Genomic DNA, 15,705 nt, shown 5'->3' with positions numbered 1-15,705 from the left:
CTGAGTGGTCTGTGTCATTGTTTAATCCTCTTCCATGCTAACCTGTGTTAACCCGGGGATTGAGGGCTAAATTAAACTTAAAACTACTTAATTTGCATAATTAAGTAATTAGATGAGCTCTTTGCCCATGTTTTAAAGGGCTCCAGCCTTGCTTGTGGCCACCCTCCTCGCAGTCTCTTGTTCAGGACCTTCTTGCTCGAGCAGTTATAATTGCCTGGAAAGAGGACAACTTGCTTTTTTCTGTTAGGTGACCTTCCATTTGGCCCTTCGGACTCCAGTCCCACCTGATACCTCTTCGCCCTTTCTTCTTCGATGTCTCTGTGGCTTCTGGACCCCGTGTCGATTCCTGCCCCTACCTGCTTCCCACAGTCATGATCAGATATGATTTCATTTATCCCCAGTTCCATTTTTTTCCTCTTCGGGAATCAACTCCAGTTAGTTGCCTGGAACTTTCTGCCCACAAGGTGTGGTGTTCCGATCATGTGCTTTCTCAGCGGGGGTGGGGGACAGAACAGTCTGATGCCGGCCACCTTGTATAGATTCTTGCTGTGGCCACTGAGCACCTGCCCGGATTCTGTAAATCTAGGAGGAGAAATTTTCACTGCATTGAAGAATATCACCAAACTTACCCAAACTTGTCCTCTCTCTCTTTTTTTTAAAATTTTTTTTTGATGTTTCATTTATTTTTGAGAGACAGAGAGACAGTGACTGTGTGAGTGGGGGAGGGGCAGAAAGAGAGGGAGACACAGAATACGAAGCAGGTTCCAGGCTCTAAGCTGTCAGCACAGAGCCCAATGCAGGGCTCGAACTCACAGACTGCCAGATCATGACCTGAGCGGAAGCTGGATGCTTAACCGGTTGAGCCACCCAGCCACCCCCATCCTGTCTTTTAAAAAGAGCGATTTTCAAAACCAGAAGAATAGAGCAAATGTAACTGGGTGGAATTAAAACCCAAATATCAGAGAAAAGAACAGAGGGCAATTTTGACTTTCTTAAAACTTGCTTAAGTCTCTAGTTCTCGATGAGAGACATCTCAGGTGTACCGAATACACTTACAGATGTGCTCATAATCTTTTTTGTCTTCTGTGAAATTGGTCAAATTCTCTTCTGTGAAATTGGAATAATAAGATTAACTGAGATATAACCCAATGTAACCTTCATAATGTGCCTAGAACAAGACCTGGCATGTAGTTCTCAATGAGTATCAGTTCTGATTATTAGTTGGAAAATCATTAAAAGAGAGGAAAAATGTCTTAGATTAAAATAATTGATTTCTAGGGAATTCAGATTATTAGACTATACTTTCAGAAGTAATTTCCCTGTATATTTTGAAAGTTTATTTATTTATGTTGAGCGGGGAAGGGGCAGAGAGAGAAGAAGAGAACATCCCAAGCAGGCTCTGTGGAGCCTGATACAGGGCTCGATCCTACGAACTGTGAGATCATGACCTGAGCGGAAATCAAGAGGTGGATGCTTAACCAGCTGAACCACCCAAGCGCCCCAGAAATAATTTCTATATTACATTACTAGAGAATTAAGGTTGAAGTCATACAGACCAGTGGTATCTAAATTTTTGCCGCATTTGCAGTCACCTGGAGATCTTTAAAAACATACCCAGACATTCTGATGTAATTGGTAGGAGGTGCGCCTGTGCACTGGGAATGTGTAAAAACGTCTAGGTGATTCTGAAGTATGACCACTCAGTGGATGTACAATTGATCCCGGCTGAAAATCTAGAATGGATGGTTGGGAACATTTGGAAAAGAAAAAGGTGATACTCAGAAAAGCTAATTCTTCTGTTTGTGTAGGATTAGGAGAAAATTGGGAGGAGGGGGTTGGCGGGCATGGCGAATGGCGCTTTCTTTGACTAATGTATAGAAGGAGCCCTAAACCCTGAAAGTTCTGTTCCCAGTGGGCTAGGGGCTAGGTCTTCTTATCTGACTGCCCAGAGCCTATGTGGCTTTTATAGCCGCTAAAGACTGGGCACTGGCTCAGTGGGGGCACAGGCTCTCCACAGAGCGAGAGCAGAGCCGTGTTAGAGCTGCCCGCACCCTCAGCGTCTTCCCCCATGTCTTGCTTCAGGTTTTAATTACATAGACATCTCCGCTCCTCATGTGAGAGATGCAGTATTAATGCGATGTCTTGGGTTACAGCTGGGTCACAGGCAATCAATATACCCTTTCGGACACCCCCGACCCAGCTTCCGTGGCTTAAAGTCTGAGCTGGGGGAACTCAGGGCAGGGCGGAAGCGTGCCGATTGTCAGTTCTCTTGCATGTGTGGTTCATAACACGTGGGCAATATCCTGAGCGTTAAATCTGGAACGAGTTGTTTAGTGGGGTCTTTGGAGCATCTGTCGACCAGGGTACCCCAGCTCTTGTGCACTACAGAGACCAACTTGAAAGACCCTTCATGGTGGCCCCTTGTCGTATTTTGATTTCTTTGGGTATATGTGGACCTCTCCGGCTAACAATTTAACTTCTTCCTTCTTCTGTCCCATCTTTGTGAAAGATTGATGTGTTTATACGTCCCATTCGCACTGCCTTGGCCCTTTGTCGCTCTTTGCAGCCAGTTGATGGAGGCAGCATTTCAGTGTGGATGACTGTGGAGTCAAGAGTGCTGAGAGACCTATCCTGGCTTCTCGGTCCACTGTCTCTGTGACCTGAGGAAATTATTTAAACTCTGAGTTATCTCCCTGTAAAGTAGGGTCGATGGGAAGAGGAAATGAAGGAACACATTCTAAATCCGCAAAATCTCCGTCTGGCTCATAGAATGCTCTTAGGTACTTTTAGCCATTATTACTGCATCACTTGAGGGCAGGGACGGTGCTTCTTTTCGCTCATTGCTGTGGCAGTGTATCAGTGAGCCTTCTGTCAGGAGACAGCACAGCCGTGAGTTGAACAGGGATGATACAACGTTGAGAATCATTAACAGGTAAACAGAAGGCTCTGAAGAACGTAGGAATAACAGATGTAGGGAGCAGCCACCACCTTTAGGATTGAGGCAGAGAACCCAACGAAGGAAAACACCTACAAGGGTGATCCCCATGCAAAGGTGGAGATCCACGTTCACTGGAGACAGTGTGGGGGTGGCCCAGTGTGGGGGTGGCCCAGTGTGTGGCACAGAAGGTTGTTGAGGTGCCGCAGGCTGGGGCTGGTAAACAGGCAAGTGCCCACTAGGGGCGCCAGTGAGGCTTATTAGGCCAGCGGAGTGTTCACCAGGTACAGCTCCAGCATCATGAGTCAGGGCAAAGAAGGGTGGATTTGGACCTGAGGGGCAATAAATGGATAACTGGCCTGAGTAGGAGCAATGGGACTTGACTTGCAGTGTCATTTCAAGGGCTAAATGCAATATCATGATTGTAACTGCTTTTGGTTAAGTGCGGTTACTTAAAAAAAAATATTTTTTTTTAAGATTTATTTATTCTTGAGAGACAGAGACAGAGACAAAGCACAAACGGGAGAGGGGCAGAGAGAGGGAGATACAATCTGAAGCAGGCTCCAGGCTCTGAGCTGTCGGCACAGAGCCTGACGCGGGGCTCGAACCCACGAACCACAAGATCATGACCGGAGCCGAAGTCGGACGCTTAACTGACTGAACCACCCAGGTGCCCCAAGTGCGGTAACTTTTGAAGTGCCTTTTACTTCATAGGTGTTTGTTTATGGAGGTAGCATGGTGTGGTGAAAACATAGGTTTTAGAAATACCTATGTGACCTTGGATAAGGATAGGCTTTTTTTTTTCTTCTAGGTTTTGCTTATTTTCAGAGAGAGAGAGAGAGCATGTGAGCAGGGGAGGGGCAAGGAGAGAGAGAGATTGAGAGAGAGAGAGAGAGAGAGAGAGAGAGAGACAGAGACAGACAGAGACAGACAGAGACAGACAGACAGACAATATCCCAAGGAGGCTCTGCACTGCCAGCACAGAGCCCAGTGTGGGGCTCAAACCCACAAACTGTGAGATCATGACCTGAGCCGAAGTCTGACACTCAACCAACTGAGCCAGGATAGTTTTCTATATTTAGTCTTATCATCAGATTAAAAAGAAGTTTTATAAGTAAATAAGATATGTGCCTAGCACATGGTAGATTCTCAGTAAATGTCCTATCTCTATTCCTTTTCCTTCTTTGATTTACCAAACACTTCAGGGATCTCCTAGATTAGCACCTGTATTTTGGATGATGGTGGTAGTAATGTAATCGGGTTCACTTCAGTCGATCATTCCCCGTAATTCAAGAAATTCAGATTTCGTTAAAATGAAAGCACTACTTAAAAAAGTCTTTTGTTTTCATTGGGATGGGAGTAGAGTTCAGAGACAGAATAGGACCTTGTCCTTTGTCTCCCATTTTTGTCAACAACAATTACTAAGTGCTTGAGGTGAACAAGATACTAGGTGCACGCCAACCTTCTTTCTATAGAATGTGATTGAACGGGACTATGTCGAGTGGGACCGGATTGGATTTGCAGGTGCACCTTAACTTCTCTTTCTTCCCCCGATTCCTCCAGGGTGCTCTTTGGAAAGTGCTTTTGATATTGCACAGGACTCAGAAAACCTCTTTGCCTCTTCAAAAATAGAAGCTAATGTCAGCTTTCCATATCTCTAAGGGAAAGGTTTAATTCAGAAAAAGATACCTACTTTTACCTCCCATTTCCTAAATTCATTTACAGAAAAGCAGTTTGGGAATTTAGGTGCCAAAGAGCTCAGCTGTTAAAAGGCGGAGGTTGAGTCTGGGGGTGTCGGTTGCATCTGCAGAAAGCCGGTTTGGTCCTTTCGGATCACAGGTCTTCGATCTCTCAGACTCAGCGGCCTCTGCAGAGTTTGTGCTGTGGCTTTCAGGGACGACGAGAAAGCAGTGCAAATCTAGTAAGCCCTCTTAGCACAAGAAGGCCCCTGCCTGCCCCCCCCCCGCCCATGATGTGTCAGTAGCACTTCTTTTCATGCACGATGCAGTGGTTAAGAGTGGGACTCGGGTGGGGGCGCCTGGGTGGCTTAGTCGGTTAAGCATCCCGCTTCGGCTCAGGTTATGATCTCACGGTTCGTGAGTTCAAGCCCCGTGTCGGGCTCTGTGCTGACAGCTCAGAGCCGGGAGCCTACTTCCAGTTCTGTGTCTCCCTCTCTCTGCCCCTCCCCCGCTTGCACTCTGTCTCTCTCTCTCTCTCTCTCTCTCAAAATTAAATAAACATTAAAAATTAAAAAAAAAAGTGGGACTCGGGTAAGGCAGTCGGGGTTTCAGATACATGTTCTACTGTTCATGAACCATATGCTATAGGAAAGTTAGCAAACCTGCCACCTCTTAAGTTATTAACCCATCGGAAAAAATGGGGGTGAGAAGTACCTGTTTCATAACATTGTTGGCAGGATTAGATGAGATCGTTCACTTCAGAGACTTAGCAAGTTGCATCACACGCAGAAAGTACTCTATTTCTGTTTATTATCAGGTTAATTTTGGTTTTATGTAGCTCAAGTGAGGAGCTTCAAATCATGGAGAAAAGGTTTACATTTTATAACACAGTAGATACAACCCAGATTCTCTGATTTGCTTGCTCTGTAACTTTCCTACTATTCAGTGAGGTCTAGTTGGGGAGTCGCAAAGAACATTCTGACAATGGCAGGGGGCATAACCTGCAGCTTATGGAACTGAGATTTTTCTTAGGTCCAGACTCAGACTCAGCTGAAGGCTTATGAATACTTGTCTCACCACTAGAAGTTCTTTCTTTTTTTCTTTCTTTCTTAAATAGCTGTTGTTTTTGACCAATATTGATAATCATGGTATTTTGATTCATTGGACTGATACTCTGTGTCCGATAAAGTGAAAACCTTGTTACATGTATTTACCTCACTTAATCCTCGCAGAATCCAGTAAGTTTCTGTTATTTTTTGACTAAAGATTAAGAAGTCTGAAGCTTAGTGAGGCTAACTTTTTTCAAAGGTGACAAAATTAGGAATTGAGAGAGCCAGTATATGAAGTCTGCTTGGTCCGGCCTGCCCTTTTAACCCACCGCTATTAATCTAAACTGTTGAAGATACTAACACGATAGGGGGATGTGGAGGTGTTTCAGAGGAAAGACGAATTTGTGCATTTTATAGTGGAAGTAGGAAAGCCTCTGAAAAGTTAGTATGATTTGTCCAAAGTCACGCGGTAAGTGAGCCAAGACGAAGGCTCTGGCTGGTTGACTCCACCAACCCCTTTGTTAAGTCTGTTAATAGAGGACAGGACAGTCAGTACAAAGATATTTACCGAGTACCTGTGCTGTGCCCAGAACTCCTACATGTTGGAAGGACATGAGAAAAGTAGCCTACAACCTTCTTAGGAAGAGAAAACTAATGGAGTGAACAAAAGAATCTCCAGTTAAGTTCCTTCTAGGTTATAAGGGCAGGGGTGGGGGAGATACCAGCTTTTCTTGGTTCCTGTTCCATGCCTTTGTTTTAGTCCATCATTTTTTCAACAGTATCAGAGAGGAAAGATACTATTGGCTTCTTCAGATGAAGAGGCCGAGTCTGAAATGAGGGGGTGGGGGTGGGGGTAGATGGATTTACACAAGGGTCAGATTGCCAGAGAGCAGCAAAGCTTAGCTTTGCATGCAGATTCAACTGCACAGTGCAAGCTCTTTCTAAGGAGTAAGAGAAGAGGGGAGGGAGTTGGAAGGTCCAGAGTGAGGAAGGTATTTGAGAAGGGGGCAGGACTTGAGCCAGACAGGTACTGGTGGGTAGAATTGGGGCAGAATTGGTGTCTTAGGGTATTGCTTGTACACCTTTCTTTGGAGTCGAAGGAACTTCCTCTGGGTAACCGAAGTGGAGGCCAGATACCCAAACCTGTGTGCTTCTTGATACAGTGAAAGCACTCTTCTATCGATGGTTGCAGACAGAAACAATCCTGGAAAGGCCTTTCAGGCTGAGCCTTATAGATAAGGCTTGACAGTCCCAGAGTGACACTTTTTGCCAACAGATGACCAAGAAGTATTAGCTCCCAGCATGAGTCTGATGAGCAGGACACGGGGGACATCAATAGATTATAATTATTATTCACCTTCAGCAGGTTATCCTGTGTAGCTGCAGCAGACAGACAAAACTCTGTCCTTTAGGAATATCCAGAGAGCAAGAATGCATGAACCAGCCCTTTGCTACCCCAGGTGTGGCCTGTGGAATGGCAACATGGGCATCACCTGAGCGTCTGTTAGAAAGGCCAACTCTTGGGCCCTCCCGTAGACGTTAGAATCTGTGGTTTAACAAGATCCTTGGGGGATTAAGGTTTGAGAAACACTGAGCTAACCGCCATCATTCTTTTTGTTATTTGTTTGTTTGGGCTCATGTTTGGGCTTCCCTTGCTACTCTGTCAAAAGGTGATGGTGATGTTCCAGAGGCTCAAGGTCATGCCTGGGGTGTTAGGCAGTTCATTGTCATGGGATTTCTAGTCTGGTGATGATTCACAGCTCAGCCTTTCTTGCCGCGGGACCATCCACCTTTCCGGGGCTCAGCATCCTTACGTTTGGTGTGGTCATAATGAGGCCTATATAGATGATTGTTGTAGAAAGCAAATTAATGTGAGGGAAAGTGCCTTACGGGCCGTAGATGACTTTCAAAATATTCATTACTACCCTTGTTGACTAGACTGCCTGCCTCTCGACTGAAAGAACACTTGTCTGGGGGCTTTTGCAGTACCACTGAAATCACTGCGTTTCAGTGAATGGAGAGGACAGAAAAAACCTTTTTAAGAGGCGCAGCTTAGGAGTTCAAAAACTCAGATGAGCCTCCTTTGTCATGACTGCAAGTGCTTTACTTGAGTGTTATTTTCCTTGTCTGTGAGGATCAGCCCGGCTGTCTTGGGAGTCTGGGAGAGGCTACCCTGAAGAGGCCCTCAGCCATTTTCTTGCATAGAGTCTGGTCTCCAGCGCTGCCTTGCTCCTCTCCTGTATTCCCAAGGCTGGGGCCATGAGAGCAGCTGTCATCCTTTGAAAGAGGCAAGGCTCTATTTTGAGCCAGGCGCCTGTGTTTTGATTCAGCGTCACCTCCTTGATACAGGTTGACCTAATAGGCAACACCTGGGAAATAATTGGTGGCAGCAAAGGGCACAGGATCTCCTGGGAGCATCATCTGGCGTTTGGTCCGGTTTGGGGATGGAGGGGAAATCATGCTCGCGGGGCGCCCGGCGGCTCTGTCCTCCAAACTGGCATAAATAATTGAGAGCTGGCAAGCTGACCGCACCAAAGAGTTGCATTATGTAAAGCGGCAGGCGGCAGGGTGTGTGCGCGCGCGCTTGTGCGTGTGCGCGCGCGTGTGTCGGCGCGCGAGAGGGGTGCGTGTCTGAGTGTGTGCGTGTGTGTGTGTGTGTGTGTGTGTGTGTGTGCGCGCGCGCGCGCGCGCGTGTGCGCCTGTGCGCGTGCGTGCTGGGGCCGGAGAACAGCTGTCTGTGAGGGAGTCGGGGAGAGAAAGGGAGCAAGGGCGAGGGAGAGAGGGACTTCTGTAGCCGCGCGACCACACCGACCACACCAAGTAACAGCCGCGGCGGGAGGGAGGGGGAGAAAATAAAGGGGGAGGGTCATGCTTACAACTCCAGAGCCGTGCGAGACAGCAGAGAAAGGCAGCTCCCCGAGCTTATGAGCACCCCGCCCCCACTCCCTCCCCGGTTAGAAACAGGGCTGCGGGGTGGGCATGGAGGTGAGTGCCCTCCGACGTCCTCAGGGCCCCCGCTCCCCGCCCCCGCCCCCCACTGCCCAATGCATGAATGAATGAGTTCCTCTGCACTGCACTCCACTACCGTTCCTAATGGCTTCCAGGTTAGTGCTAACTGACGCTTGTGTGTGTGTATGTGTCAGTCTATCTTTGTTTTCCTCTGGGCATTTGTTTTGGAGGGGTAGCTCTGCCCCCACCCCCCCCCCCGCCCCTTCCCCCCGCCCCTCCCCATCCGGGGGTCGGGTTGGGGCCCCCCCGGGGGCTGTAAGGAGGAGGACCTGTCTGTCTGGCCGTGTGCTTTTTCCAGCTGGCGCAGGCTGCTCAGAGCTGCTGAGAACACAAACCTTTCAAGACAGTAAATCCGGAGTCCATGTTGTTTGCTTCTGTTCTGTGTTGGGGGATCTGGAAGCAGCCAGCGTGACATCATCCTGCAGAGATGCCACATTCTTTTCACCCCCTAGCTTTTCCCTCCCCCCCCCCCCCACCCTTCCTCTCCTGCTTCATAGTAGCACAGCTTGAGCAGACCTTTGGAGCACTGAGCGGTGGGCCCTGGTGGGGTGAAAGGAGGGCTTGAGTTGGGCGGATGGGGTCCCCTTGGCCCAGCAAGACTTATTCAGGGTCCTATAGCTTGGAGAAAGGAGGGCAGAGGGTTGAATTAGCGATGCGTCATGGAGAGCTGGCCGGAGCCTCTGGGGGAGGTGTGGACAGGCCATGTGCTCTCCAGCCACCAACTGAGCTCTGGGGTGCCCCTGGTGGGGGTGAGGTGACCAGAGCAGTGGTTAGCAAGGGGGAGGAGGCAGGCCCCCCTCCTAGATGCTGACAGATGCTGCTTCTCCCACGGGGAGAGGACCATGGGATCGATGGATCTGGCTAGCGGAAGGAAAGGACCGGAGGGGAAGTTGATAGCTCCTGTCTCAGAGAAATAAAGGGATTTGTTTATTCTTTGGCTTAGCAGGCATTTGGCTCAGAGATTTGCCATGTGTTTTCAGAAAATAGATACCCAGTGGCTGGTCCTTACTCCCCCGCACCTCCTTGCATTGTTAGTTATTTGCTTGATTTAGGCAAGTAGAGGAGTGGGGAGGAGGGCTTGAAGCTCCCTGTCTTCCTGGGGACTCAGCCAAGCTCTCAGCCAGGGCTGGAGACAGGGAACTTTGCCTCTTCACCTTGCTAAGCCAACTGTGTTCCTGTAGACCCACCCGCTTGCTCTTCTGCTTACTGCCCCACCTCTCTGCCCAGACATCCTCCAGTGGTACCCCATGGGGAGAGAATGAAGGAGAGGAACTTTTATATACTACCTACAAAAAGCTTCCTCTCTTTCCTGGCCCTACATTTTTCGTCTGCAGGTGGGAGCAAGCCTGGAACCCCTTCCCTCAACTTGTGAAGTCCTCATACACGGGTGGGCGGGTTGGGGCCCCGGGGGTTGATGGAATGTGTCAGAAGAGAAGCAGGCTCCCAGAAACCACCTTTCCAGGGGGCATATATTGTTAGACCAAAGGCTGGCCAACTGTTTCTGTAAAGGGTCAGATGGTAAATACTTGAGGCTTTGTGGGCCCGTGCTGTTCTCTGTTGAAACGACTCAACTCTGCTTTGTACAGCAGAAGCAGCCACAGGCACAGACGACCTATGAACGAACACAGGTGGCTGAGTTCCCAATAAAACTTTATTTGTGGACTCTGAAATTTCCATTTCATATAATTTTCACATGTTACAAGGTACTCTTCTTTTCTCCCCTAATCATTTAAAAATGTAAAAACCGTCTCGCGGGTCATACAGAAATGGATGGTGGGCTGCATTTGACCTGTGGGTCATAGTTTGCTGACCCCGAATCAGACAGTCCTGATGGGAGAGTCCTGAGACCGCCTTAGAAAGGTGTGAAGGGAGCAGACAGCCTTCACTCTACATGCGTTTGCACACACGCACCCTTCTGTTCTTGGTTATGGACACGACAGGGCTGGATTCAGGTTTCCTAACGACCTCAGAACCTCGCGGTATTGCTTCGGCCAGTTAGGGGAAACTTCAGCTTATCTGTGAGTCAGGCTGTGAGGGTCCAAGGAACAAATGTGTGTGGACTAGGGGGAGAGAAAACATTTTCTAAGGATCTGACCTCCTCAGGTGAGAGAATCTCTAAGGGCTGTGGTTTTGCATCTGGCCTGGAGATAATTCATATAAACACATTCAGAGTTGGGATATAGCCTGAGTTGGGGCAAGAACTGGATGGATTCTTCATCATCTCACCGAACTCAGGTTTGTCAGGTTAGGGGGAAAATGGGGGTGGGGTGTTTCCTGTAGGGATATGCATATGTATGGCATACATGGAGGCACTCTCCTTAGCCTATAGGCTGTAGCCAGAAACTTCGTAAGAGAACAGTGACTAATTCCAGAGTCTCCTGATTCAGAACAGGAGTCCAAAAATACATGTTTGCATTCTGATTTCCAGAGCCCATGGGGTGGTGGCTCTGCTCTATTCTGAGCTGATCAGAGAGCACTTCTCTGTGGGATTACAATGCCTGGGCTCCAGAGTGTAAGGGGGATTGGGATGAACTGGAATGAGCCCAGCCAGTGGCTGTGGGGTCCATAGCCATGCTGTACAAGGGATGCTGGAGGGACTGGCAGGTCTGGAGGAGAAAAGACTGAGCGAGCATGCGAGCCGTGTGCAGATTGCACGTGCAAAAGGAATTAGATTATTCTATGTCTGCCGGGAGAGTAGAAATGGGACCTCTGGTAGGGAGCCACGGGAAACAGTTTGAGCTTAAAATAAAAAGAGTTGTCCAAAGGTGAAATGAACTGCACGATCAATTAATGACTTTTCTGTCACTTGAGGTATAATCTAAACAGAGATTTGGAGAGATTGTAGGAGAAATGATTTTTCACTTCTGAAAATAGGTTTGAGGAATTGGAATCATTCCAACCCAAAGAAAGGAGTATGGGAACTGAGAAAGGGTTCTAGCTAATGAACTGACCTCGAGTTCTGGAAAGCTGGAATAAGAGAAAGTGGTATTAAATGCATTTTACTAGACTTTTGTTTTAATCGTAAGGAACTTCCTGATGATCGCAGAGGGCAGTGAGAAGGATCACAAAGGGGAGCCTTGGCATTTTGTACCTCGGATATATGCTAAAGTAGGGTGAAGCCTCTTGGGTGATTTGGGTGTTTCTGTTTGCCTGCAGCCAGACATATTGGCTGACCTCTTACAGACTTCTTTGTTCTAAAATTTTCTGTAATTTTAACATAATGGTTGTTCTTCAGCCTGTTTTCTGTTTGATCTCCAGCAGAAAAGGAAATCAGAACTGGATTTGAATCCATAGAAGTCTGGAAAGGATTCGCCGCACTTGGTTTTAACCATGAGCTTAGGCAGGAGTGATAGGAGAGAAGGGTGCACTGAGTGCTGTTACTTAACCGTCATTCACCTACACCCTACGTACCCCTTAGTCTACGAGACTGCTTGGCCCAGAATTTTCTTCTGACAGCATGGCAGCAGCCTCTGGTGCCTGATGTGGCATAGCCTCAATGAGAGGGAAGGCTGATGAGTCTGAATTAACAAGGACCCCAGGATCTCGTTTCTGAATCCCTCACCTAATTTAGATTGGAGTCCCTCTATGTCAGAGAAGCTGCTTCCTCTCACTAGTTCCCAGTGTATCCTTGAGACACTCTTTGTCATCCTCCTGTCACATCTTTGCGGGGACTAGGTGGCATCCACACGCCTTCTTGTTGCATAATTAATGCTGAATCTCAGAGAGGACTGGTTTGCTCCCAGGTTATACTCAGGGAAGGGGCTGAGTCAGGACTGGCTGACTCTTTGGCAGGTAGTGAAGGGAGCTGTTTTGATTGAGGCCAAGGAGCTCTTATCGCATGGTGTTAGTTCATTACATGTCTGTCTCTCCCACCCCGTTGTGAGTTCCTTAGAGGTAGAGCCTGTATCCCTAATGCCTAGAGCATTACCCGGCATGGAGTGTGGTCTCCTCAGCTACTGGATTGATGGATGGGTGGATGGGTGGATGATGGATGGATGGATGGATGGATGGATGGATGGATGGATGGATCCGGCACAAGTTCCTTTCAGTTTTTTGTTGTTGTTGTTGTTGTTTTTTGGTAATGTTTATTTATTTTTGAGAGAGAGAGAGACAGACAGAGTGCAAATTGGAGAGGGGCAGAGAGAGGAGGAGACACAGAATCTGAAGCAGGCTCCAGGCTCCGAGCTGTCAGCACAGAGCCCGAGGCGGGGCTCAAACCTACGAACCGCAAGATCGTGACCTGAGCCGATGTCGGATGCTTAACCGACTGAGCCACCCAGGTGCCCTCCCCCCTTAAAAAATTTTTTTGGGGGGATAATGTTTATTTTTGAGAGAGAGAGAGACAGAGTGAAGTTCCTTTTCAGTTTTAGTAGCAACATTTCTCATGCTGAGGATGGGGGCAAAGTTAGAAGAAGCTGGAAGTTCTATTCAGTTGAACCGCGCCCTGCCTTGCTCCGGTGGTTTCTGGCCTCCCAATGGATTGGAAATCTCTTTCAAGGAAGGCTTCCTGGGATAGCTTATTAGCACCTGTCTGCTTTTACAAGGTCCCGTTCTTCTGAGTGTTGAGGCTTCTGAAATACTTAGGGTGGGATTGTACTTAGATTTGGCTGAGATTGATAGTGAGTCCAATTTAAAAGCATTAAGTCCCTACTGTGTGCCCATAATCATGTTTAGTATTGTGTATTTCATCTCTGTGTATCTACATAGAACCATGACACAAGTCACTGCCCTGTGGGGCCCTCAGGATGAATAGGTTTCTCAGGGTTGGAGGTGCATAGTAGGTGTTCAGTAAATGCTTGTTCACTGACATCAAATCAGCAGGGTTAGCTTAATTTCCACAGACTGTGAAGCTCAGAGAGAGCTGGATGGATAATGATCTCCAAGAATCATGGAGAAATAAGGACCATGGTCCTAAAAATCCCTTGAGAGCTGTCCTGGCATGTATGTGGCCACCCAGTGAGTACTCTCTCATTGGAGATCTGAAGCAGAGGCTGGATGGTGGTTGTCAGGGCCTTGCGGAGAAAACCCCTGCGCTTGGTGACAGGTTGGATTACATGACCACCAAGGCACTTTCCAAGCAACAGACTGTTATGACAGATCAGTTCAGCCAGCACTGCCCGCAAACCCAGCACGACTGTCTCCCAACGTAGATGTTTGTCCTGCAGTGAATAATCTCAGGGAAAGGAAACGGTACGAAACCAGTTAAGTTCCTTTGAGTAATTTCAGCATCTTCTGCTCCATCCTAAGTCCTTATCTTCCCAGCCCCATGGAGGGAGGAACTAGCTGAAGGCGTGCATAGCAACAACTGATATTCTCACCCTCTGTGCCATGAAGAAAGGGACAGAATTTAGAAACAGGATTCAGTTTCTTAACTAGGAATTCACTTCCTGCTTCTCTAACACTTTTTTTTTTTTTTTTTTTTTTTTTTTGCTCGGTGAGCAATTATAGGAAGACCTTTATTTTAGGGGGAGGTACTGTCTAAATCGCTTTGTTTGTTTGCTTGTTTGCTTTTTAAGATTCTGCCCCTCACCCCAGTAAGGTAGGTTGTGATTCTTTGACAGACAAGGAACACAGACTCACGGAAAGATAAAATCATTTTTCTCAAGAGCACGAAGCAGCTCAGAATTTAAACTCAGACATACATACTGATGTTTAGAGAAAGTGGCCAGGCCAGCATAGAACCTGGAAGTGATGTCACCAATTTCAGTTTGCATGGATCCAGAAGTCAGAATAAGAACCAGTGGGCTGGTGTTACAACAAGGCAGATTTAGGGCAGGCTTAAGAAAGAAATGTCTAACAGAGTGGCCGAACAGTGGATTGAATGGCTTTTAAAAAGAGCTCATTCCTTTATTCATGCAGTGCATCTGTGGTCCCAGATTTGTGCCAGTCATTGTGTTAGAGGCACTGGCGACCCACACAAGTAGACAAGGCCCTGTCCCCCACGGAGCGTTCACTCTATTGATAGGAAACGCAGCAAAACAACGACAAAGGCAATTTCAGCTCCTACTAAATGCCATCAAGGGGGAAAGGCAGGCCATGATCATGATTGCCTGGGAGACAAGGGAGGGCACTTTAGACCCAGTGGTCCTTCAAGACCAGCTGCTCTAGGGAGGTAGCCTTTGAACTTTGAAGGTTGAAAAGGAACCAGAATTCAAAACTCAAAAGAGTTCCCAGACAGAAGGGAAATACACTGGGGCAGGTGGTGGACTTGGTGTGTTCGAGGAACAGAAGGGTCCAGGGAGGCCAGAAGAGAGTGAGGGGCAGAGTGGCATAAGAGGACATTGAAGAAAACAGTTCCCCGATTTTGGATTCTGGGAGTAGTGTCGCCAGCCATTAAGTACATGTCTTAGGGGATATGACCCTCTCCCTCCAGAAGGTTAAGACGAGGACACAGGATGGGTTTGGTCTGAGAGCCTTTTGGGTGAAGCAATTCGTGTCTGCCTTCTGACAGCTTTTGTAGCATCGTCAGAGTTTTCAAAGGTTATTATCATTCCTTCCTCTTCAAAGTGTCCATAGAGATAACCGGAGCTCTGGCAGGACCCAAACAAACTTATTTTGTTTTTGTAGGAAGGGGGAAAAGTGGGTCAGGCTGTTTTGGCATTTCAGGCATGGAGTCCTGGTTCTATTGCAGGCCTTGGTCTCCATGGAAATGAAAAATAGTGTTTGTCATGCCTGTGCCTGGATTGAATTCCAAACTCTGGCTGAACAGAAGCTGCAGGAGAGCCAGGGAGTGGGGGAGTAGGATGGATGGAGGCTCCAGCCATTGTGATCAGGGCTCTCTCTCCACGCATCACCTCCCTGGACCGAGAACACCAGTAGAAGGGTAATTGAAGGTCTGCTTTTCTCTGCTTGGCCAAAGACTTTCCATGAACCTGGCCCTTATATTAATAGGTCAATTAATAAATTCATCAACAACTGAAGTCCCTGCTGGGACTTTCCCCCACAACAAGTAGTTCCCTCGAGGCTTAAGTAGGTTTCTAATGAGATACATCTAGGTATTAAATGTTTTGCAAATGTTTCTGAATGGGTTCTG

At 47.7% G+C, this 15,705-nt stretch overlaps 1 protein-coding gene across 11 annotated transcripts in view; it reads left to right on the top strand.

Annotated features, from left to right (window-relative positions):
* GRAMD1B (GRAM domain containing 1B) overlaps positions 1 to 15,705 on the top strand; it is a 241,680-nt gene that overhangs the window by 169,569 nt on the left and 56,406 nt on the right. Inside the window, exon 1 of one of the 11 annotated variants that reach the window (XM_078432883.2) lies at positions 8,397 to 8,483. The exons of 8 other annotated variants lie outside the window; for them this stretch is intronic. Coding sequence is in view for 1 of the 3 variants with exons in the window: in XM_078432881.2 (XP_078289007.1) it covers positions 8,757 to 8,767 (11 nt within the window). In the remaining 2 variants the exon portion in view is untranslated. 2 more of the 11 variants (XM_078432885.2, XM_078432881.2) reach the window with 2 other exon arrangements.

This window comes from Panthera onca, chromosome D1, assembly GCF_046562875.1.
Source record: "Panthera onca isolate mPanOnc1 chromosome D1, mPanOnc1 haplotype 2, whole genome shotgun sequence".
Classification (NCBI taxonomy): Eukaryota; Metazoa; Chordata; class Mammalia; order Carnivora; family Felidae; genus Panthera; species Panthera onca.
The sequence above is the reverse complement of the archived record's forward strand: the minus strand, read 5'-3'. Positions and strand labels throughout refer to the sequence as shown.